The sequence below is a fragment of the Piliocolobus tephrosceles genome, chromosome 3, assembly GCF_002776525.5.
Source record: "Piliocolobus tephrosceles isolate RC106 chromosome 3, ASM277652v3, whole genome shotgun sequence".
In the NCBI taxonomy this organism is placed as follows: domain Eukaryota; kingdom Metazoa; phylum Chordata; class Mammalia; order Primates; family Cercopithecidae; genus Piliocolobus; species Piliocolobus tephrosceles.
In genome coordinates, this window is record NC_045436.1 from 47,379,914 (window position 1) to 47,407,240 (window position 27,327).

The 27,327-nt window shown below is 35.3% G+C and overlaps 1 protein-coding gene across 6 annotated transcripts in view; it reads left to right on the forward strand.

The window, feature by feature from the left end:
* Positions 1-27,327, forward strand: part of INPP4B (inositol polyphosphate-4-phosphatase type II B) — an 840,917-nt gene that overhangs the window by 613,159 nt on the left and 200,431 nt on the right. For all 6 annotated transcript variants that reach the window (XM_023225976.3, XM_023225978.3, XM_023225977.3 and 3 more), the window contains one exon: positions 13,941-14,088. In XM_023225976.3, coding sequence (XP_023081744.1) covers positions 13,941-14,088 — 148 coding nt within the window. The remainder of the gene's footprint in view (positions 1-13,940; positions 14,089-27,327) is intronic.

Here is a 27,327-nt window from a genome sequence, read left to right on the forward strand (position 1 = left end):
ATCCTCTGACATGTGCTATGAGGAAGGTACTATCATTATGCGTATTTCACAAATGAGGAAGTCTTCAAGATAACCTATGCAGTAAACAATGGGTCCAGAATTTAAACCCACTTTGATTCCAAGGCCTTTGCTCACAATAGGCTGTGGTATTACTAAGAAGGCATTAATCAACAAATTGGTGTCACAGTAAAATACCTTACTCTTTTTTCTAGCCCTGCCGTGTTGTACATTTAAGCAGTGACATAGATAGCATGATAATCAGATTAATGAATAATACAGAACATCAACAGCTTACAAATACATGACCCCTAAATTATTAGCAGTTTTCTCTTGCAGGAGGCAGCTAACAATAGGAAATGGGGAAGGAGAGGCATCCCTTTGGCTCTGTTTATACACACAGATAAATAAAATGCAATTTAATTGAGAAATATGTTTAAAAACATCAAGTCCACTTTCACAGAATGAAGAACTAACCCAAGGAAGAACAGGTGTTTCTCAACCTACAGCTAAATGAAACGGAATTTTTCTTAGTTTTTATGAAAGATATAATACTATGGGGTATGTACTGAATAGTGTTTTGAAGGGTCTACCCAGAAAGCTATTAATAAATCAACCATACATGCTAAAAAACACCTGAGTTTTTAGTGTTCTTAAAATATTTAAAGTATTATCAAAGAGTCCTCTTCACATTTGTTTTTCACCTGAAAGTTGGCTAAACCTTTAGTTCTTTACTTTAATACGTTCACAAACCATAATTTATTTCATTCATTAAATGTTAATTTTTAAAAATAAATTTGAGTGGGATATTAAGTTCATGTTAAATACAGCTTCATTCAGGTTATCATCGAAACCATCTATACTATAATAAGACACATTTTAATGATTGACTTACGTGAACCCTCTAACTTTTTTATACACACAAAAAGAAGTGGCATTTTGTGATACTTATTGGTTAAGTATAAATTTCAAGGAGAAAGAGAAACATTACTTTAAAATCAAGCAAACATATTACTTATGGAAGAAGAGACAGAGAGATCATATTGAATAATAGATCATTACCTGTCCATAGCTGTGCCATAAACTCTGTAAGGCATAAGTCTTGGAAGCCATACTAATTTTTCCAGACTACCAGGGTATTTGTTTGTTACACATAAACTGTAATATGACAAAAGCTACTGACATAAAATTGATGGGAGCAGCTACATTCTACAATTTAAATATACTTTGTGGAATGAAAGATGATTAATTATTGCTTTTCTCCTTTCATGGAGGTGACAGTTTGGTGGTGACAGTCCACTTAGTTCTGAAGATAATTCTAAATGTCTTTAGTCCAGTCAACCTGGAGGACCACTCAGAACCTAGGATATTTGTCACAGATATTTTCTTGGAGTCATCTTATATTAGGGGAAGATGAGACTAAATGAAAATCAAATGTTATAAAGACTGGATTTTTAAAAACCTTATAAAAATACAACTAAGTGCTATTCATAAAATGTTTCTGTTCAAAATATAAAGATGCATTGTACAGATATAAAATATGTATATGTATGACTTTAATCATTTGTTCTATTTATTTATCTAAACTCAGCAACTTTGGAGTTAATCCGTTCTATACCCATGTGGTATTTCTTTAATCTGTGGGCAAAGTAATCTATCGACATTCTTCTCAAGTCTTTGTATTAATGTCTTAAATGGAGCTTTCAAGTCTCCAATGAGTTATGAAGTACTTACTGAGTGGGAGAGAATGTCATATCTTATATCAGTTCCTCACTATTCTATTTACATCTCTAGAGATTTTGGTATAAATCAGGAATTCACTTATCTGTTGTAAAACTGAGAAGAAAAACACTTTCCCTAAAGGTCTCACCCTTTTCATGCCCTTGCAAATTGAATGTGGATGTTGGGAATCTGGGGGATTTAGGGTGGAAGGAGAGAGAGAATAAGGAACAGGTGGAGCAGAATTTACACTTCCGGTAGAAAGATATATAAGTACCTTAATTACATGGGAATACAAACAAGGCACACTAGAAGACACAGTATGTAATAGACATGTGAAGGTCTTACTTAGTTTGACTTTCTAACTATATAACTCATAAAATTAAGTTGTTAAAAAGTAGACTTACCTCTAATTATTTGCTTATTTAAGTAAAATAGTACTAAGACAACTTTAAATTCTTTTCTGTTGGAGGTGGAGTGGAAAGGGGAGTAGGGGAAATGAGTTTTGACTGTATAGAAGGGGAGATGGTAGGTCTTTCACACAGTCATGGAGTTTGGTGCCTAAGTCACACTAACTGAGGTACCTTGTCTGCAGCACAGCAATGATAAATGGGCTCTGGTAGTATTGATACAAGAACACTGGATGGACTGACAGAAGAAATGGTTTTAAAGCCTAAGTTTTTCAACCAGCAGTTTGGTCCTGAAAGACAGTTCAGCTTCTTTGCCTTTCAATTATTTTAAAATGACCAAATTAATCTAAACAGTTTTTTACTTCCTTTTTGGCTCTCAGATGTTTGAAGTTGATGTAGCATAGGTTAGCGTTTACACTGTTCTCCTTCTTTTTAGAAACACTTCATGAAAGTATTCATTTTCATCAGTTTTATATGGAGGAATATTTGGCATTTGTAGTTTTCTTTCTCAGGGGTTACTATTTACAGTTTAAAAGTCTGACCAGTGATAGAACATTAAAAAAAAAATGTTTTAAACACAATTCTCTGTAAATACCTTAATTCTCTCTTTTTTTGGTAAAATTATTATATAATTCTACAGAGTGCTTCAGCCCATGGACCTAAAATTACCATGCCAAATCTAAGAATCTAGTAGACCCTGTCACAAACTTTCCCATTCTGGTCCCATTTACAGTGAGTTCCACCCCTCAGCAAGCATTAGATCTGATACAATATTTTTGTATACCTAACAGCCATGATTTTCATGACTGTGTGAGTTGGAATCCAAACAAAGATGAGGAAACTGTGCTGCTATTAGTCATAAATATGTGCAGTTCACCCTCCTATGTGGAGAACTTACTGGTATTTGTATTTCTTGCTTCACAGCTTTGATTCTTTTTCACCAAATAGGGTTAAATCACCTATTATTGTTGTTTTGAAGAAGATACTAGATTGTGAGCTACTTAAGAGAAAGGAACATTACTTTTTTATTTGCAGTCTATATCATTTTATGTTAACAAGCTCTGGGCACTTAAACGTTATAAATTGAATTCTTCATTATTGAGCAGGTACCCTCTCCCATTGGTCTAGAAATCTCCAATCAGTTAGAATTTGGTGAATAATTTGTGGGTTAAAAAAATTGTTATAAGGAATAAAAATTTCTAGCCCTGTTGAATGTGCCCCTGAGATTTCAAGAGAACCAAGCAAGAGAGTTGATTTCCCCACATGGCCCTTTAAATAATGGTGACTTCTAAACCTAAACACACACAGACACACACACACACACACACACACACATACACACACACAAAGTGAGAGAGAAATCCCAGCACTTTGGGAGGCAGAGGTGGGCGGATCACCTGAGGTCAGAAGTTCAAGACCAGTCTGGCCAACACGGTGAAACCCTGTCTGTACTAAAAATACAAAAAATTAGCTGGGTGTCGTAGTGGGCACGTATAATCTCAGCTACTCAGGAGGCTGAAGCAGGAGAATTGCTTGAAAACCCGAGAGGTGGGGTTTACAGTGAGCCAAGATCACGCTGTTGGACTCCAGCCTGGGCAACAAGAGCAAAACTCCATCTCAATAAAATAAAGTAAAATAAAATAAAATAAAATAGAGAGAAACATAGAGACAGAGCGATAGGGACAGAGAGTGGGAAAGGAGGGGGAGGAAAGGGTGCTTTTTTTCCTTAAATCTCATGGGGAAAAGGCTTCAAAAATTGATAGTCTTAGAGTCTGGATATAGATGCAATCTGTTCACTGATACCCTCTTCAAGGGAAAAATGCTCAGAGCTAACCCGATCTTGGGATGGGGGTGATCAGCAGTCAGTGAGGCATCATTGTGGTGATGTACAATATAAACATATCCTGGGAGTGGAAGTTGCCCAGAGCAGATGGGAGCACAGGAGGCTGGAGGGCAGGTACAGGAGGGGTGATGCCTTCCTTCCCTCCGGAGAACACAGAGATTCTTCCATACAAGAACTTGTTAAATGGTAAACAACAGGTGTATCTTATCTGAATTTATGCTTCAGATAACAGAAAACTCAATTATTAATTTTTTTTTTCTTTGAGAAAGATGTTCAAATGTAATTATTTAGGTTTGGAATAAAATAATTTACTACTTTCCTTAAGTCTCATTAAAATTTTGTACTGCCTCTAACTAAAGGAGAGACAGACACCAAAAAACCCTCCCCAAAATCAATGAATCCAGGAGCTGTTTTTTTGAAAAGATTAACAAAATAGATGGACCACTAGCCAGACTAATAAAGAACAAAAGAGAGAAGAATCAAATAGACATAATAAAAGTGATAAAAGGGAGATGACCACTGATCCCACAGAAATACAAACTGCCATCAGAGAATACTGTAAATACCTCTATACAAATAAACTAGAAAATCTAGAAGAAATGGATAAATACCCAGGCACATACACCCTCTCAAGACTAAATCAGAAGGGTTGAATCCCTGAATAGACCAATGACAAGTTTTGAAATTCAGGCAGTAATTAGTAGCCTACCAACCAAAAAAAGACCAGGATCAGACTGATTCATAGCCAAATTCTACCAGAATTACAAAGAGGAGCTGATACCATTCCTTCTGAAACTATTCCAAACAATAGAAAAAGAGGGACTCCTCCCTAGCTCATTTTATGAGGCCAGCATCATCCTGATACAAAAACCTGGCAGAGACACAACAAAAAAAGAAAATTTCAGGCCAACATTCCTGATGAACATCGACGTGAAAATCCTCCATAAAATGCTGGCAAACTGAATCCAGCAGCACATCAAAAAGCTTATCCACCACGGTCAAGTCGGCTTCATCCCTGGGATGCAAGTCTGGTTCAACATATGCAAATCAATAAACATAATCCATCACATAAACAGAACCAATGACAAAAACCACATGATTATCACAATAGATGCAGAAAAGGCCTTCAATAAAATTCACCCCTTCATGCTAAAAACTCTCAATAAAGTAGGTATTGATGGAACGTATTTCAAAATAGTAAGAGCTATTTATGATAAACTCACAGTCAATATCATACTGAATGTGCAAAAGCTGGAAACATTCCCTTTGAAAACCGGCACAAGTCAAGGATGCCTTCTCTCACGACTCTTATTCAATGTAGTATTGGAATTTCTGGCCAGGGCAATCAGGCAAGAGAAAGAAATAAAGTGTATTCAAATAGGAAGAGAGGAAGTTGAATTGTCTCTGTTTGCAGATGACATGATTATATATTTAGAAAACCCCATCGTCTTAGCCCAAAATCTCCTTAAGCTGATAAGCAACTTCAGCAAAGTCTCAGAATACAAAAATCAATGTGCAAAAATCACAAGCATTCCTATACAGCAATAATAGAGAGCCAAATCATGAGTAATTCACAAATCACTCCTATTCACAATTGCTACAAAGAGAATAAATACCTAGGAATTAGGAATACAACTTAAAAGGGATGTGAAGGACCTCTGGAAGGAGAATTACAAACCACTGTTCAAGGAAATAAGAAAAGACACAAACAAATGGAAAAACATTCTATGTTCATGGATAGGAAGAATTAATATCATGAAAGTGGCTATACTGCCCAAAGTAATTTGTAGATTCAATGCTATCCCCATCAAGTTACCATTGACTTTCTTCACAGAAATAGAAAAAACTACTTTAAATTTCATATGGAACAACAAAAAAATAGCCCCATATATCAAAGGCAATCCTAAGCCAAAAGAACAAAGCTGGAGGCATCACATTACCTGACTTCAAACTATACTCTAAGGCTACAGTAATCAAAACAGCATGGTACCGGTATCAAAACAGATACACACACACACACACACACACACACACACACACACACACACACACACACGCATATTGGAACAGAACAGAGGCCTCAGAAATAACGCCACACATCTAGAACCATCTGATGTTTGACAAACCTAACACAAGCAAAGAGGAGCAGGTACCATTCCTTCTGAAATGATTCCAAACAAAAGAAAAAGAGGGATTCCTCCATAACTCGTTTTATGAGGCCAGCATCATCCTGATACAAAAACCTGGCAGAGACAAAAAAGAAAATTTCAGGCCAATATCCCTGATGAACATCGATAAAAAAATCCTCAGTAAAATACTGGCATTGGGGCAAGGATTCCCTATTTAATAAATGGTGTTGGAAAAACTGGCTAGCCATATGTAGAAAAGCTGAAACTGGACCCTTTCCTTACAACTTATTCAAAAATTAACTCAAGATGAATTAAAGACTTAAACATAAGACCTAAAACCATAAAAACCCTGGAAGAAAATCTAGGCAATACCATTCAGGACATAGGCATGGACAAAGACTTCGTGACCAAAACACCAAAAGCAATGACAACCAAAGCCAAAATTGACAAATGGAATCTAATTAAATTAAAGAACTTCTGCACACAAAAGAAACTATCATCAGAGTGAACAGGCAGCCTAAAGAATGGGAGACAATTTTTGCAATTTATTCATCTGACAAAGGGCTAATATCCAGAATCTATAAGGAACTTAAACAAATTTGCAAGAAAAAAAAACCCATCCGAAAGTGGGTGAAGGGTATGTATGAACAGACACTTCTGAAAAGAAGACATTTATGTGGCCCACAGACATATGACACAGTAATCCCATTACTGAGTATATATCCAAAGAATTATAAATCATTCTACTATGAAGACACATGCACATGTATGTTTATTGTAGCACTGTTCACAATAGCAAAGATTTGGAATCAACCCAAATGCCAATCAGTGATAGACTGGATAAAGAAAATGTGGGCTGGGTACAGTGGCTCACACCTGTAATCCCAGCACTTTGGGAGGCCAAGGCAGGTGGGTCACAAGGTCAGGAGATCGAGACCATCCTGGCTAACACAGTGAAACCCCATCTCTACTAAAAATACAACAACAACAAAAAATTAGCTGGGCATGGTGGTGGGCACCTGTAGTAGTCCCAGCTACTTGGTAGACTGAGGCATGAAACCAGAAGGCAGAGCTTGCAGTGAGCCGAGATTGCACCACTGCACTCCAGACTGGGAGAGAGAGCAAGACTACATCTCAAAAAAAAAAAAAAAAAAAAAAAAAAAGTGGGGGAGCACATATACACCATGGAATACTATGCAGCCATAAAAAAGTCCTTTGCAGGGACATGGATGAAGCTGGAAACCATCATTCTCAGCAAACTAACACAGGAACGGAAAACCAAAAACCACGTTCTCACTCATAAGTGGGAGTTGAACAATGAGAACACATGGACATCACACACTGGGACCTGTTGGGGGGTGGGGGGCTAGGGGAAGGATAGCATTAGGAGAAATACTAATGTAGATGACGTATTGATGGGTGCACCAAACCACCATGGAACGTGTATACCTATGTATCAAACCTGCATGTTCTACACATGTATCCCAGAACTTGAGTATAATAATAACAATAATAATAAAGTTTGTTCTACTTCATGTAGCACCATAGATTTTGTTTTTGTTTTTGTTTTTTTGTTTTTTTTTGAGACGGAGTCTTCCTCTGTCGCCCGGGCTGGAGTGCAGTGGCCGGATCTCAGCTCACTGCAAGCTCCACCTCCCGGGTTTACGCCATTCTCCTGCCTCAGCCTCCGGAGTAGCTGGGACTACAGGCACCCGCCACCTCGCCCAGCTAGTTTTTTTGTATTTTTAGTAGAGACGGGGTTTCACCGTGTTAGCCAGGATGGTCTCGATCTCTTGACCTCGTGATCCGCCCGTCTCGGCCTCCCAAAGTGCTGGGATTACAGGCTTGAGCCACCGCGCCCGGCCAGCACCATAGATTTTAATTGACTTTCACAATACCACACAATTGAGCTAAATATTGAGATAACTTTCTCCTCATTACCACCCCCATCCAAAGCAATGCATGATTCAGAATATTTTAAGATAGTCAAAACTAGTCCCTACTGTACTCATTTTGAGTCCTGATGAATTCCAGCCAAAAGCAAATGCTAAGTTTTTCCTTATTTGTCCTTTCATTCATTCATTACTAAATTCACTACCTTGTTGAATATCAGATGATATTCATTTTATATTAACAAAATATATTTTCTCCATGTGATTTAAATGGGTTTTGCCTCAATGGTTGTAAGTCTCTGGTATGTAAAATTTGGGCCGTCTTGGTTTATAACATTGGCCCTTGATCCTTTTCACTTCCTCCCTAGATTTATTTGCCCTTTGCTGTTTTAACAAATGTGATGCAATCCACTGGCTTTGCTCTTTTGAAATTTCTGTATGTTTTCATTACTGTGTGCTAATACAGGATTTAACCTAAGATGTTAAGTAGCTTCAAATGGAAGGGTAGACTTCGCTATCTAATAGTGAATAGGACCATCTCTTAGATGACTTTAAATGCTTCAACTATCTTTGTAAGTCCATTTATCTCCTCCTCTTCCTCCTTTAGGTAAACGAGTAGAAAACCAATACAGGCAAGAAAGTGATAATAGTCAAAAAGTTTACATTTTGTAGAAGAACATGAAGGGGTCTTTCAGTTATGGTTAATCTTTTCCCTGATTCTGATCCCTGTGCTCTCTCTTGCATTGGGGCTTTTAATTATGCTCTTCCCTCTTGCATTTTCCCCTCTCAATTTCCACAATTGTTAGTGTCCTACCTGCTCTTTTCATGGGGAGAGTAATGACAAGAAACATCTGCGTTGTAAGATCTAAGACTCATTTCTGTGGAATGTTTATATTTACTGGGCATTATGGTAAGTGCAGGAGGAAAAAAAGAGAACTAGAAAAACTACACAACTCTCTCCACCACTCTCCCCTCCACACACACAAAGCTCATATTCCCACAGGAGACATGGACTACTAAACAGACTACTATAGTACAGTTGGTAAGATCCCTGATAGAAATGGGGGTGTGATGTAAAAAGGAGAGAAATCTACATAGGGAGGGAGGTAGTATAAGCTGAAGAAGGCTTCCTGGAGGAGGTGATAGCTGAGCTACGTTTATAGGATGATTACATGTGGTTAGGAAAGTGGGGAGTTCCTGTGATTTGCATGGAATGCCTTGACCAGAGGCATACTGGCAAGAAACAACTTGAGTGCAATAGAGTATAGGTTGTCCGGTTTTCTCAGCTTGAAATAGGAGCTAGCTTCTAGCTTTACAAATTGTGTCCTTCACTCACTGAAGCACAATGAACAGACCTAAGGCCAGTCCTTTTTCTAACCACCTAGGATCTAAAATCCAAATTCTACAGGTGAAATTCACCAGTTGTCACCAACTGCAGACAAATAATGCATGTGTATTTTATTATGACATCTGTAATAGTTTTTCTTATTTTTGGCCAAGAGCTTGTGAGTTTGGCTGGATTCAGGGTGTCTGTTTGCTGTATTTTCTGAGTTCCTCTCAGGTTTTTCTTACCCTCACTTGTCTGAAGCCATGCTAAGGATAATGTTTTTGTAATTTCTGTTTAGGTTTCTCAGTGCTCATCCAATCTTTAAAAGAGCCAACGTTCATTTTTTATGTGTTTAAGTCTAAGATATTTTCAAATACAAATGAAGATGTGTCAGTATCTAATTGGATTACAGACTTATCCCTTAGAAAGTATAATGTAGCTTTTAGAGAATAGGCAATATAGGTACATTTAGCTGAATCATTAATTAAACAACTACATAATTAAAACTATGGAATGAATAGATTCTCTACAAGAATCTGCAGTGTAGTAAAATAATGAATCTGTATGGCCTGAAGCCAATCAAGTTGGATTCATTGAAATATGCCGTTTCTATCATGTACTGGAAGCAAGAAAATGTGTGAAGATAATCACAGATTAGCTTCCTCTGGAGAAACATATAAACGATAACCTGGTGAAATAAATGTTTGAGCCTTTTGATTATCCCCTGGACCCTGAATCTATATTTCCAAAATTTCTTGTCCAGTGAACCCACTGATATTCCTAGCATAGCTTTGTTTACAGAAACAGCAGAGAGAAGGCCATCTCTATGGTATCTCTTTGGTTTATCTTCTCTGCTCCAAGGTGACTTGAGCAGCAGTCTTTTTTATCTGTGTTAGCTTTGTTGAACATTTCCTTGGCATCCTTACTTTGGATAATTTAGAACTGCAGCAGTTTGGCTTTCACAATTAGTGAATCCCATGAAAAAGCAGGTGTCATGCTACCTTGTTAAATATCCCTATTACAGTCTGGGAGAAACAATATAGAAATTTGAGTTGTGCTGCAATTTCAAAGGAAAGAAAAATCTCCCATTTACTTTCCTTCTATGTGTTCATCTCAAGGGGTAGATCTCAAGGGGTGGACCTCAAGGGGAATGTGTCAATCAAGATCTGGACTAGTTCAGAACTTTACTCACATTGTTTTCACAATACAATGATATGGTCTAAAATATCTCAACTACTTTTCTTTTGATATGATCGGTCACATGATATTTTTAGCAATTGTATGGCAAAAGTAGTGAAAAAAATGAAGATGAGAATACACACAGGGCTCTCTTTAAAAAGAGCTTATAATAGATATTACATAGTTACTGTTATTGAGATAAGCCTATTGTATGGACAGCAAGTCATCTCCTGCATGAATAAATACTTGCCACCAGTGGAGAGCCAGAGATGAAAGTCATTCACACAGTCATTTCCTTATTTACACAGCTGGAGTGTGTGTGAGCAGAGTGTGTACGCTATAGAGAATAATCTTTTTTTTTTTTTTTAAGTTGGCAAAGCATTCATCTTTTGTGGCCCATTGTTCAATATTAGATACATGAGTACCATGCCTTTCTTTTATGTGACGATAGCAAAACCTCCCTGCCATCAGACCATCAAGAATTTTGAGTTGAGAACATTTTATTTGCTCTTTGTATAACCAGTGCAACAAATTTGCATGGTATTTAAAGTTCAGACCCAATTTATTCATTTTAAAAATAATACTGTGTTATACTGCATTTTATGATACATAGGATACATATGATACATACATATACTGCATTTTATGATACTTGCTTCAGACATGATAGGTGTTTAATAAGCAACACTGCTGGGTCAAACTGGGTTGCAAAGTAGATTCCATTATACCTACATTGAGATAATGATAAAGATATGCAATTTACTACTAATGTTTGGAGACCTACGAGTCTCAAAACATCAGAACCTATACCACAAAATTTAAATAGGCAACATCACTGGCAATTTTTTGCATAACTAAAGTGCCTGGGTTTTAAGTTGTTCCAAGTATTTTCTTTATAAATAGCAACATTCCTGGAGAGTCCTTGGATGCTGTGTATCTGGTAGTTACAGGAGAGTTCTGGAGTTCATTAATCAAACCACCCTTGATTTCTGCTTAATCAGTTCTGGAGTTCATTAATCAAACCACCCTTGATTTCTGCTTAATCTATTTCAACAAAGGTTTATATTCAGAGTGCATTGAAGAGTATTAGAATGGAAACAATAAGGCCAGGTGTGGTGGCTTACACCTGTAATCTCAGCACCTTGAGAGGCCAAAATGGGGGGATAGCTTGAGTCCAGGAGTTTAAGACCAGCATGGGTAATAATGGCGAAACTCTGTCTTCACAAAAAAAAAAAAAAAAAAAAAAAAGAAAAAGGCATGCTCCTGTAGTCCCAGCTGCTTGGGAGGATGAGACAGGAAGATCTCTGAGCTCACACTATTAAGCTCCGGCCTTGGTGATGGATTGAGATCCTGTCTCAAAAAAAAAAAAAAATATATATATATATTTGTGTGTGTGTGTGTGTGTGTGTGTGTGTGTATGAAAACAGTAAACTAAAAAGTAGAAGGATTTGTTTTGAGATCAACAGAGAAAATGAAGACTTTTATATTTTGTGACATAATTAAAAATACAACTTTTCTAAAAAATTATTATTGATGTATATATAAAAGGCAAGCAAAATCCAAGGATTTTTAACCATGCTTTAGGAGATACAAAAGTTCTGTGTAATCATGAAAGAAAAAAAGGTTAAAAAATAGCACTTATACTGAGTCTAGATAAACCAAATAACTAAATATTTATATATGTTGCTAAATAAGAAACAATTTGGCCATTTTAAGGACTGAAGTTTGTCTTACCATAAAATGATGCATGCATATTCCTAACCATGTTAGGTATATTGGGAATTCATGAGATCCCATATTTGGTATATGGACACCATAACGAATTTAGTACATACTTTTTCTCTTCCTATTCCAGAGATACTGTAATAGAAGGAGTAACCAAATTCTTATATCTTTGAAACACTGTCACTTCACAAATGAATAAAACTTTTTCTTTTATTGATCGGCTGTAAGTTCTTATATTTCAGGAAAAAGAAAGTAAAGATAATAAACTCTAAGTATATATTCTGTAAAGAACCAAATTGACAACATTTAAATATTGTGCTTATATTCAAAAGATAATCTTTAGGGGCATACCACTCTAGATTTTAAAATGCAGTATTTTCTCTCAACATGCTAGAAATAGTGTACTTTCTTCTGGCTTCCATTGGTGCTGTTGAAAAGTGAGCACTCTAATTCTTGGCAGGAGGTATGTAAGTGTACTAGAAGTTTTGAATCTGGTGGTTGAAGAATGGGATGTTCGAAATCAAAATTTCCATTATGGTTCTAGTTTTGATAATGATAAGGTCTCGAGTGTACCTTTGAGAATGGATGATTGCAGAGGAATGGATGAATAGATCCTCATTTCAGTGTTCAAAAATATGTATTTTTATCCAAGTAGTGAATGAAATATGGTGTTCTTACAAACTGTAAAATTTTGAAAAGAATTTTTCCCTGTACATTGAGGAGATCTAGTCCACATACCATGTTCAATATTATTTGAAACCCTCTGCTTCAATATCAAATAATGTTTTTAATTAGCTTTATTTAAACTGAAGCCAACTAATCACAGATTCTTAACTGGTGACTGACTTGATATTTTATTGCCTGCTAAGCTTTGGTGTGTAAGTAAGTGTGACATAGGCATTCATTGCTGAAGAGCAATGGAAATGAAATTCTCCTCCGATGACTTGAAAGTGTGGTGTGAGTACTAGCTTCACTAATAAGTATCAAATGTTATCATAATATCTAATCCTATATGCTTTTTCTGAATCTTTAAAAAAAATTCTTGGTTACGTGACTTTGTTACTTTCCCCTACATACTAATACGGTTTCTTCACAGTCTCTCTGCCTTGCTTCTGATAATATGTGGTTTCAGGAAAGTGTGTTATTGACTCATTGGTACTAAAGTATGCTTGGTATTTGAATTTTAACAGATTTTAAGACAAAAGAGTGAACCTTTCTGACATGTAAGAAATAACATTTAGTAAGACCTTTTGTAACTCCTAAAATAACATACCAGTTTGTGACCTACTATGTAAATAGGTAAAGTTAACTAAAAGTGATCAGAAAGAATTCAGAAATATATTTGTTCAAAGTGTATGTTAGGTGTACATATTTATGCTTTAATGTATATTTGTAGACACATACACTTTATAAAACTAGAAGATGAGAAGAATCAGTAGGTAATAAATTAGAAAGCCACAGTAGCCACGTTTATGATTTGGAGTTTGATGTATAATTTTTCTTTTAATTTAACAAAGATTATATGTCTCAGAAGCTACTGAAAAAAATGTCAAAATAAAATTCTTAGAAATTCAGATACACTAATGGATTTTGATAAAAAAGAAATTTTGGATCAAATGAATAATAAAAGTGCTACCTTGACTGATGGTTTTGTTAACTGGGCTTTGCCTGACTTGCATTTGTTTAGAATTTAACTATTATTTTTTCTTTTTTTTCCAGTGTTAAAGAACCCAGTATGTAAATTATATAGATTTCCCACATCTGACAATAAGTGGATGCGAATTCGAGAGCAAATGTCAGAGAGCATTCTTTCCTTTCATATTCCTAAGGAATTGATTTCCCTTCACATTAAAGAAGATTTGTGCCGGTAAGAGAAAATAACTGTTGTCTCTCATATTAATTATTTTATATCATTTAAAAATTTTAATTGACAATTTATATATAGTCTGTGCAACATTTTGAAACATGTATGCATTGTGAAATAGCTAAATCGAGCCCAGTTAACATTTTCATTACCTCACATACTTATCAATTATTATTTTTTCTCTAGAATATTTTTTCTAAAGGCATAATGATGATGTAAAAATCTAGACCTGAACTGTCTACTATGGTGGCCACTAGTCCTATGTAACTATCGATTACTTGAGATATGACTAATCCAAAATGAAATGTTCTATCAGTGTAAGATACACACCAGGTCTTTAATTCTTAGCACACACTTGCAGATGATTTAATAACAAAATGTTAACTTGGATATATTGGGGTTTTATAAAATATATTACTAAAGTTAACCTCACCTGCTTTTTTATTTAAACTTTTAAAATATGGCTACTAGAAAATTTAACATTACATATGTTACTTTCATTTGTGGTTTGAGCTATATTTCTTGGATACCTTGGTATCTAGCCAATAATTTGAGCTTTGATCTTGTAATAATTCTTGTGTCTTTTCCTCAACTGCGTATGGTTGCTGTTTCTGGAAGTAATTCCTATTTGACTCACCTTTGGACTTCTCGTTTGTAGTAAGGCTTTCAGAAATTTATTAGTCTAAAAACAACTGGAGATGACTGAATAAAACATGCTATGCTAATAGACAGTATTGTACAACAAAATTAAATCAGTTGCTATAATAAGGTAGAGGGATTTGAGAGCTTATTGGTTGTTAAGAGTATCTCTGGACCATGACTAATCAATTTGTTTCTCTGCCTTTTAAACAAACCTGTAATAACATTAAAAATGCTGAATGACACATTATGTAAAATCCTGTTAAGGTTCTAAATCTCATTAAATTAGCAACTTTTAAAACGTTAACACTTTATAATTGCTGAAATCTACAGCAGAGTGTGAAATTCCGGGCATTTGGGTTCCTGCCTTATGCTCACATTAGTGCACATATTTATTTAATAGTACTGTACTCTTTTGGTAGACTCTGAAGTCCCCAGGGATTCCATGTTAACCTAAGCCAGTGAGGACACCATAGACAGGGCAGGTCAAATTGGCAACTATTAACAAAATTGGTTAGGGTAGGCATCACTGCACAAATACGAAAACAGAACCCCAATTTCAGGGAAATTAGACAGGAAACTGGATTATTAAAATATGATCTGCATGTAGGGAAATAAACACTAAAAATGAGACAGAAAGGTGAATATTTGAGAGTAGCAGAGTGAGAATCATAAAGCCAGAGAAATCAGACAATACGTATTGACTCAGGCAAAGAGAAGCTATGGCATGCTCAGGAATCTAAGCACACTACATAAGAGCCAACTGCAAGAAGAAGCAGCCAAGTTATTCTGAAATGGGTTTTCAACATTATCCCTACCTAATAGACATAGTGACAGTAGGCAATAGACAAAACACATTACCTGGAAGGATAAAGCAAGCTTATATATTACAGTAGAAGCACAAGGAGTTTGGATTTTATAAGTCATTATCCTCAACATGATTGCGTTCTAGACCACTGGACACCAAGAATCACTCCTGCTAGAGCCATATAATAATCACCTTTTTAATCCTGAAGGGTTGAAGACAGTAGCTAGTCCTCACAGGAGTTATGCAGAATAAGGAAAGACTCTTAGTAGACAAGCATGAGATTACAGGCAGGACCGGAGAAACACAGAAGAAGAGTTGCCACATGAAGCAGACTTAAGAACTTAGAACTAGAGCTTACCCTTTAAATGGCTCTAGAATAGCTACATCTAACGTAGCCAAAACTAAATTTCTAATTACAGTTAACAATAATTTATTCTATAATTCCAAATACTTAGAAGAATTGTAATGTTCACCACACAAAGAAAAGATAAATTTTTGAGGTGATGAATATCCCAGTTACTCTGACCTACACATCATATACAAGTATCAAATATCACATGTACCCCCAAAGTATATACAACTATGATATAGCAATAAAACATAAGATAAATGGAATAAAATGTCTTTGAAGACATAGACAATATAAAATAATGACATGTCGGCCGGGCGCTGTGGCTCATGCCTGTAATCCCAGCATTTTGGGAGGCCAAGGAAGGCAGATCACTAGGTTAAGAGATCAAGACCATCCTGGATAACATGGTGAAACCTCATCTCTACTAAAAATACAGAAACAAAATTACCAGGCGTGGTGGTGGGCACCTGTAGTCCCAGCTACTCAGGAGGCTGAGATGGGAGAATGGCGTGAACCCAGGAGGCGAAGCTTGCAGTAAGCTGAGATCACACCACTGCACTCCAGCCTGGGCAACAGGGTGAGACTCCATCTCAAATAAATAAATAAATAAATAAATAAATGAAGACATGTCATAAAACACTGAAATTCATTAACATGTATTCATTAACATAGCATTTATTATTATACTATATATAGTATTTAACATAATAACTAATTTTAGCCTAATATTTTTGAGTTGAAAATCTTAGTTGATGGATCACGAACACCACTTCATTAAAACATTCAACAAGCTAGGAAAAGAAAGAGTAATCCTACTTGAATTTGAAAATCGTCTTGTGCCCCATCTTTTGTCTTCAGTTTAGAAACCTCTTAAAGGATGAACAGCTGTCTTTCTAATGCTTGTCTGCTACTTTTGAGTCCTCCACAGTGCTATCTTCAAAGTCCACCTCTATTCTGACTAATATCCTTCTGTGTGCATTCATTGATAGCAAATCAAGGGAGAAAGAACGAGTAGGGAATTAGGAGAAAGAAACTAATAAGCTATTGAATTTTGGTAGTCATAGCCACTGTCATTACTGTTGTTGTTATTTTAACACATCAGAGTATTATCCACCTACCCTATTCTCTTTATGACTTTCTCTGTATCTCTTTTGTTATTTCCATATGCTTCACAGCAAAACATTTGCTAACACATAGAAGGGGCTGGTGGGCAGTTTTGGGAAAGATGAATAAACACCGCCTCCCAATATGAAGCTCCATTGCCAGAGATAAACTTAGAAACTGGAATTGTTCAGAGAAGAAAATTACATTTTAATTCTACAAAAGCAAAAGATATAAAAACCTGATAGATTCCAAAAACTCACCAGGGTCTGTGATGGCCAGGCTGTATACTTTTGGCTTTCTCCAATACCTTTTCTGTATAAATCTCCTATCATTAGAATTTATTTAAAAATTCAACAATGAATGTTTAAAATTTTATATTGAAAAGGAGATTTTCAAAATTCATCCTGGAGACTCAAAGGGGAAATAGGAAAAGCTTGTAGGAAAATTGGCCAGCTGTCTCAGTGGAGTGTAAGAAGATATAGTTATTGTAAAACAGAATAAGAAATCTATACAAAGAGAACCATCTAAAGAAAAAAGGTCATGAAGAAAAGTGTAATGTACTAAATAATGAAATTTTAAAATGCAGTGGCCACATTAAATCCACAGAGCCAGCAGAAGAGATTTAACACTGAGAAATCATGTCTGTAATGTGGAAGACAAACACAATAAGCTCTTCCTAAATGCTAAAGAAAGTTGAAAAAAAAGGTTCAAATGGATGAGAGAAAAGATGTTAGATGTGCAAGACAAAGAGCTGGACATTACTAAATAATTTTAAGTGTTCTTGGAGAAGAACACTTAGTGCAAAAACTTGATAAAAAGATTACTGAGTCTACAGTTTTGTTTTGACTTTTACATGCTAAAATCAGGCTAGCATTATACTTCCTTGCAGAACCCGATGGAACAGTATCTACTGATTTCTGAGAGAATAAGGCTGTGGCTTTACATTATTATATAGGGTTAGGTTATAAATTTTTTATGGATGAAGTCAGATGTACTGACATATACAAGAACTCAGAAACCATTGTACACAAAACATTCTTGAAAATCCTACTTGAAGATATATCCTATCCAACTGAGAAAATAGTTTAAGAATTATATTTGTAATATAATACAAAAATTAAATTATATGATGATATAAAATTAATGTACCATAATGTAAAAATTAGGCATGTTAAGAATGGGAAATTGTCCTATAAAAGAATTTGAGGCATTCTTGGTGTAATCTCCAGGGAAAGCTTTACTCTGAGGTTTTTTCTCAGCTGCTCTTCCACTACCTTTACTCAGATCCCAGAAAGTGTTTTGTTTATACCAACTTCCCTCCCAGTCCCACAATTCAGATAGACTCTTGCCTTGTTTAATGAAAATGACAGGTGCCTTAGTACCATTATGTTTCAATAGTTGCAAAGAGTGCAGACCATTCATTTACATGCTTGGAAATCCAAACTAAGAACCACTAAGCAAAAATTGTGCTTGTTTTTTTTTTTTATCCATAAAGACAAAAGTATTGCCTGAGAAGCTTTATATTATAGTCATTTGCATTGCTAAGGAAACTAAATAACTATTATCTGAAATTTTAACATAAATATTAACTAAATTGTAACATTTTTTGGTGAAGAGTAGTAAACCAGTGAGTAGCAGATACAAACTGTGTCTAAGTCCCTTTGATATATTGTTCTGTATAGGACCTGTGGGAATACACACACACACACACACACACACACACACACACACACACACAGAGGCATACCTAAGAAATATTGTGCATTCAGTTCCAGACTACGTTCATCAGTGATAGCCACCGCCATCAATGATCTTAGCTAGATCTTCTGGGTAAGTTGCTGCAGATCCTCCATCAGCAATTGCTGCTTCAACTTGTACTTTTGTGTTATGAAGAGGGCTTCTTTCCTTAAACTGTAAGCTTCAAATTTTCTTCTTTGGCTTACTCACCTCTCTCAGCCTTTATAGAATTGAAATAACTCTCTTGGGACTTTGCTCTGGGTTAGAATTTGGCTTAAGGGAATGTTGTGGCTGATTTGATCTATCCAGAAAACTGTAACTTTCTCCACATCAGCAATAAGGCTGTTTTGCTTTCTTATTATTCATGTATTTACTGGAGTAGCAATTTTAATTTCCTTCAAAAACTTTTTATTTGCATTCGCAATTTGGCTGTTTGGCACAAGAGACCTAACTTTCAGCCTTTCTTTACTTTTGACATGTCTTCCTCACTTAGCTTAATCATTTCCAGCTTTTGATCTAAAGTGTGAGACATGTAACTCTTTTAAAATATGGCTACTAGAAAATTTCTAGTAGCTAGAAATTTTCATGAACACTGAGAGGCCATTGTAGGGTTATAGATTAGCCTAACTTTTGTATTTTTGTGTTTCATGAAATAGTGAGGCCCAAGGAGAAGAGGGAGGGAGATGGTGGAATGTCTGACCAGTTAGAACAGTCTGAACACACAACATTTGTTGACTAAGTTCACCGTCTTTTGGGTGTGGTTCATGGCACCCCAAAACAATTACAATAGTAATATCAAAGACCACTGACCACAGATCATCATGACTGATATAATACTGTAACATTGAAAACACTGCAACAATTCTAAAATGTGACACAGAGACAGGAAGTAAGCACATGCTGTTGGAAAAATGGACCTGGTAGACCCTCACGAAGGATTGTCACCAATCTTCAATTTGTAAAATCAAACAAAAAAACACAGTATCTGTGAAGAGCAATAAAGCTAAGCACAGTAAAACACAGTAAATATATATATGTAAAATATATTATTTTTAACAAAAAATTAATAAATACAATATGAACTCGTTCGTGCCGTACATGAGGGGTAAGCAAAAACTTTTACTTAAAAGGGCAAGATAGTAAATATTTTTGTCTTTGCAAGGCATGTGATCTCTGTCCTTACTACTTAACTCTACCATTGTAATAAACAAGCACTCATAGACAGTATTTGCATGATTAATTGTAGCTGTTTCAATAAAACTTTATTGACAAAAGCAGGCCTGTCTCTTTAATTACCAAGATGATGAATTTTTAACCATAGTCAATCCTTGACTTCTATGAAGTCAAGATTTTAAAAATCCTATGCATTTTTATAATAAATTGACCCTTTACCTCTTTTTTTATCCCAATTTGAAACATTTATATATAAGCTGATGAACAGAGTAAACAATTGTGAGTTGGTGTGTTGCCATCTCTCTATAGAAGTGTTTAGACAATTATTTGAATATTTGCTTACATAACAGTCTCTACTTTTCCAAGGGAGTGGAAAATGGAGAATTTAAAAGCCTCCTATGATTGATATCAGTTTTTTACAACTCACAGATAAAGACTTTTTAATTTTTTACTGTGGATTTGTGAAGGCAAACAGCAAAGGAATAGTATTAAGAAAATATTATATAGAAATGTCTCTATATATAGTCAAACTATATATTAAAAACAAGGTATTATTAGTGGTTTCATAATTTTTTTAAAATCAGCGAGAATGAAATCCCACTCATAACATTAAAGTATATTGTTAACTTTCATACATCTAAAGTTGGTGTATACCTGAAAGTGTAAGTCTGTGTGAGTCTTGTTTGCAGAAATCATGTATGTCCACAGTTCGCTTATTTGTCTAAAGCATACACATATGTATAATAGAGGAGAATGGAAAAGGTTATTCTTTGCAGCCAATCCTGACATTGAATGGAAATGTTGTTGGCAGAGGCATAACGGCGCAGCAGCTACTTTTCCATCACTTGCACACAGGATCTGTCTTGCCTGCTGCTGCCATCTAAAAACACACTTGCTATTAGTCTGAGTCTCACAGTTAGTGTGACATTTGGACTCAACATGAACTGTTTTTATTAAATTTGAGATGGTACATACACAAAGTCTCAGGGTTGTGATAGACTTTCAATCCTTTGGGAGCTCCCTTCGATTGGCCTAAGCATTAACACCTTCTGAGTTCAAGTTTGATACATAGCAGTTTTTGAATTGGCAGTGAAGTGTTCTCATAACACTATACTTTTTTAATATTATGGTTTAGTTCCAAAAAATTCACAAGGAGGAAATGTTAGATATCACTCGAGTTGTTTACTGCTGTGAAGAAAGGCTCGTATGGGGGCTTAGTAATTTTCTCATTCTTTGCTCCTGCAGCCACAGTTACAGATACATAAAATATATATTGAGTTTTTGCCATGAAAATAATACATGCTCACTATGCGAAACAGTAAAATTATAGAAAATTTATGAAAGAGAAAAGATAAAATAATTTCAAATCCACACCAAGAAAGGCAATTTTCTTTTTCTTTTTCTTTTTTTGTTTGAGGTGGAGTTTCACTCTTGTTGCCCAGGCTGGGGTGCAATGGCGTGATCTTGGCTCACTGCAACCTCGTCTCCTGGGTTCAAGTGGTTCTCCTACCTCAGCCTCCCAAGTAGCCGGAATTACAGGCATGCACCACCATGTGCGGCTAATTTTGTATTTTTAGTAGAGATGGAGTTTCTCCATGTTGGTCGGGCTGTTCTCAAACTCCCTACCTCAGGTGATCTGCCTGCCTCGGCCTCCCAAAGTGCTGGGATTACAGGTGTGAGCCACCGCACCCAGCCTTGTTTTTATTTTCTATGTCTACTGTCATCTTCATAAGCCTCACTGCAGTAGGAGAGGTTTGTTTCCTGTGACCATCGCTCTGTTATCATCCTTAATTTTTCCTGCACATCTGAGTTATGTTATGCATACATCTGTGATTATTTATATAATGTTAAATAAAACTGGTGGCTACTAATCAGTTAAAACTATTCTAATTTAATACATAAAAAGACTAGAAGGAAGTATACTAACATATGAACAATGGTTATTTCTTGGTGATGGATTTAGAGTAGTAACTTGTTTCACAGAAAAATAAAAAATGAATACACAAACCCTTACAAGTTGCCTAGGCTGTTTAGACTTGCGAGTTAGTGGTACCTTGATTTCTTCTAGTTTAAATAGCTTACTTCCCATCTAAATATCAAAGTCTATTCAAAATTTAGCTTCCCCTCAGGCTTGGTTTAAAAAAGTTTGGATGACTCTATCTTTTCAGAAAAATCAGCAGTCCTTTAGAATTTTAATTTCCTTCTTCCCTATCCCCTAAAAATATATAGGTAAACGAGATTGGCTTACTGTGTCTTCATAGCATCAGGAACAAAGGGATTCTTGATTCCTTGCAGTATCCTTTGGATGCCTAGGGATTTCTATTATGGGATGACTGATAATCATGGAGATGCCATTAGCTTCATCTGGCTTTTGAGTGATATTCTGGCATCTCTATTGGTACTTCCTTGCATCCGATCTTTGAAGTGCCTACACTTGGGGGTTGCTTGGTCCTGATCATATGCTTCTACCAAAACATTGACATTTTCAGGACTTCTGTAAGTCCTCAATGGGATGTATATAATCTTTTAGATTTCTTATACACCATTCAATGGCCATGTGGGAAGCAGGATGGTATTCATCTACCTACCACCTTCCACGATCAGTACCACAGCATGGCTTATCTATCATGTTGAATAAGGCACTGTTGTCAAAGCCTTATATAGTTCATGTATTAACAGTGCTGCATATTCTATATAGGAATCTAAATGCTTTATTGAAAATGACACTATGCTTCATTTTGTAACCTTATTTTTCACCATGTATCACGTATATTTTAACATCCTTCACAAATGGTTCCCTACAGTATGATTTGTAATGGTTATATAATGTCCTGTCATAGAACTGCTCCATAAGGGAAATATAAATTGTTGCTTAAATTTATATTATACATCAATATATATTATACATATTATATAAATAATTTAAATGTAGAAAACTGTATAAATACATATTCGTACACATGTTCAGTATCCTTTAGGTTTAAATACAATAAGTTAAATTACTGAGACAAAGTGTGTATGTATTTTAGGGCCTTGGTTTTACATTTCAGTTTGCCTCCAAAAAGTCTATCAATTTTACCTCCATTAATTACATAGGCAGAACTTAAACTCTTATTACTTTTTAAACTGATAGGTTTTGATTGCCTGTGTGGTTGAACATTTATCTATATATTTATCACAAATATCCACACAAGTACACATAAATGCTTATGTGGAAACTGGGATATTCGTATTTTTCCTTTTGATTTACGAGAACTGCTTATATATTTAGTATATATTCAGTATATATTTCATGATACATATTTTTCAAATATTATCTCTGTATATTTAAAATTTTATATTTATTATAAAATTGAATATGTATTTTTTCTATTGTACTTAGAAAGTTTGACTTCATTCTGAGAATAGTTCAATATTAAATGGTAAACATGTTAGTTATTTGGAGTGGATTAGTTAGCACGTTGTAAAAGGAGATGCCATTTATTGCACTTTCATCTCTTTCTCACCTCCTTACAATACTGCCAAGTTTTCATGTCTCCTCACTGTCTTCACCAAAGTAATTAAGAAAATTAAACAGTGACAACAACAGTGAAATTAGTTTCAAAAGAACTCATAGCTTTGGATATTCATTTTTTACATTTAAGAATATGGTCTGCTTAAGACATCTTTTCTGCATCCAATGCACTTTTATAGTTTTGTTCCTATAGATTTTGCATATTTTTATAAAAAGTAATATATTTGATTTGTATTGATATTTTAAAAAAGAATTCTTACGGATTTATCAATTCCACATTTCCTGTTGTCTCAATCAATTATTTTTCTGTTTATCTTTATTATCTTCATTCTTTTTTAAAATACAGACTTTCTACATGGACTGCATGCTGCTTTTATTTCTATTCTGTCTGTTTAAATGGAGAAACTATTTAAAAACTGAATTTGTGATAAGTAGATCTTAGATCACATACACAAACCTTGATGTGCATGTTTCCATTTTTAGTATTTTTGAAAGTCTTTAATTTTAGTTTTGCTCCATCTTTGACCAAATGTTATTCAGAAAATTTTCTTTTTGAAGATGTTAGAAATTTTGTTTTTACCCTTGGTTTAAAATTTTTAAATATATTCTGTTTCTATATTTAGCTTTTCTTGAAACATACTGTTTAATTTTTTCTTCTTTTCTTTCTTTTTTATTTTATTTTTTAAATTTTTTTTGAGACAGGGTCTCCCTCTGTTGCCCAGACTGGAGTGTAGTGGCATGATCTCAGCTCACTGCAACCTCTGCCTCCCAGGTTGAAGCAATTCTCCTGCCTCAGCCTCCCAGGTAGTTGAGATTACAGGTGCCCACCAGCATGCCCAGCTAATTTTTGTTTTAGTATAGACAAGGTTTCATCATGTTGGCCACGCTGGTCTCGAACTCCTGACCTCAAGTGATCTGCCCATCTTGACCTCCCAAAGTGCTGGGATTACAGGCGTGAGCTACCATGACTGGCCTAATTTTTTTCAAATTTTTCGTGAATACATGAAAATATATTGCATCCTATATCTGAGATGTAAAAAGCTGTAATAACTTTCATTAACTTAAAATTATTTTCATCATATCACATTTTTAATGTTCTTTCTTCATCTCTTTTTTTGTTACTTATACTGTCAGAAGTTAAAAGGGCTATATGATAAACATCTCGCAATGACAGCTTTGTCATTAAATCCAATGTGCAGTCCTTACCCCTCATATTTTTGGCATCTCAGCAGCATTCAACTGCTTCTTGAAAACAGTCTTCCATCAGATGCTGTGGCTGCACATTCTCCTGGTAGTAAAATGACCCCCCTTGCTATGCCTTCTGTGTCTCCAGAGTAGACTCTTCTTTTTCTATCCATCCCTTACAGACTGGTGTTTCTTCATGCTTGGTTCTAAGTATACCAGCTCTCCCACTCTGTTTGCCCTATGTAATCAGTCGCATCCACTGCCATGGAGTTCATCATTACCTACATGCTATTGTTTTCTAAATCCTCCAACTCTCACTTGTATTCTGAACTCTAGATACCACTACACAACCACCTGCTGAATGTTTCTATTTGTTTGTCTTGCAGTTAGCTCCAACGCAACGTGTCTAAAACTTAACTTGTCTTTTTCCTTTCAAATTCATTCTTCCTCAGTTAGTTCCTATCTCAGTCCATGATACTACCCTCTGCCTACCCAACAGTTCAGTGCAGGAATGTAGAACATGTCCTTTTGTTTTTATTTGACTACATTTAACCACATTCTACTTTAAGTGCCAATTTCTGATGATTCTAATTCCACAATTTATCCCAAGCCCATTTAATTTTTATATCTGCTGTTCCCCATACTCTTATTAAACTGTATCATTTCTTCCCTATAATAATGTAACCATCTACTACTAAATGGTTTTTCTGTCTACAACTTTACTCTTTTCATTAGAATTCATGACTCATGTTGCAGGCACACACAATCTGATTGAAAATGCTATAAAATGCAGATTTACAGTAGGAGTTTTCTGGTGACAGCTTTCATATTTAACATCCTAAGAAGTATACTGGAATTATCTGTTGGGAAGGGAAGAGTGGGCAAATAATATTAGCTCTAACGTACTCAATATAACATCTTTGTTTTGAGAAGTTTAATAAATTATTCCATAATCATGATATGTAAGGGACTATTTAAAAACAACCTTTTTGATCTAGCATAAATGAGAGATGCGGGAAATGGCAGCTGGTTTATTGTGGAGTAATTATGGTGGAAGGAAGCAAGCAACATGTTGAAAACAGCATCGGGATCCTATGTTTATTTAAGGTCTGTGTGTACGTGCTTATATGTGAGTGCGTTTGTTTGTATTCACAGTGCTTCAGACTTTACAGTCCTTCAAGCTTGGGTTGAGTGCCGACAAGCTATGTAGGTCTTGCTAAACTATCACTAACATTTTTATAGTATGTTTTAATGTTGCCATATATTTTGTTTATGTTGAGTATTTTCTTCAAATTTTGTACTACTTGAAAGATTTGCTGTGCTCAGTCTACATTGAAATATGTTGGTTACTAGATAAAATGATGGTACATGTATAACTTAAGCTTCATGACAGCTACAAATGTTTTGTTATATCATGTGTACCTTTATATGTTCAGATGAGAGACTGTGGTGGCCACGAAATACTGGCTTTATCAAAAAAGTATAAATTCCTAGGCCTCAAATAGTGTTGGAAAACCTATCATGAGCACAAAATATTTTAAAGTAACACCTAGAAATATTTCAGTGGAAATGAACCTCATAACCAGTAAAAGTTCCCAGGAGAAAATTAATTTGATCTGTGTCATATTTTTTTTCTCTTTTTCTCCTGCCCCTTTTCATTCCTATATAGAAGTCTCATCATTAACTCAATAAATGGGAAGGAGGTGGGAGGATCTTTCTAGCATATAATGCAAGGACTTTAGAGGAAAGGATACGAATATTCCAAACAATGAACTTAAAGCCTTTCTTAAATTGCTATATATATATATATATATATATAAATTTATAAATTTATAAATTGCTATATATAAAATAAATAAATGAAATATTAATAAAATAAAATAAATAGAAGATTAAAATATATATATAAATTGCTATATATATATACACACACATACATTGCTATATATGTGTGTGTATGTATTAGTCAGGGTTCTCTAGAGGGACAGGAACTAATAGGATATATGTACATATGAAAGGGAGTTTATTAAGGAGAATTGACTCACACGATCACAAGATAAAGTCCCACGATAGGCCGTCTGCACATTGAGGAGCAAGGAAGGCTGCAGTGGCTCAGTCCCAGACCCAAAACCTCAAATGTAGGGAAGCTGACAGTGCAGCCTTCAGTCTGTGGCCAAAGGCTGGAGAGCCCCTGGCAAACTACTGGTGTAAGTCCAAGAGTCAAAAGCCAAAGAACTTAAAGTCTGATGTTTGAGAGCAGGAAACATCCAGTATGAGAGAAAGATGAAGGCTGGAAGACTCAGAAACTCAGCAGTTTCTTCTACCTTCTGCCTGCTTTTTCTAGCCACTTTGGCAGCCTATTGGATGGTGCCACCCACAGTATGGGTAGGTCTTCCTCTCCCAGTCCACTGACTTAAATGTTATCTCTTCTGGTAACAACTAGAAACACCCAGATACACCCAGAAACAATACTTCTCATCCTTCAATCAAGCTGACACTTAACATTAACCATCACTTTAGTATAAACAATACAGTAGAGTTTGGGACATAGAAACTTTAAATATAATGTTTTATGGGCCACTTATTTGAGAGAATATACACACCTTATCTTGGATATCACAGTTGGCAAATGTTATACATATACTAGATTAATGGTGATAAAATACTTTTTCAGTCAGTGATAAACATACATTTTGTTTATCACTAAATCAGATATTCTGTATTCTATAT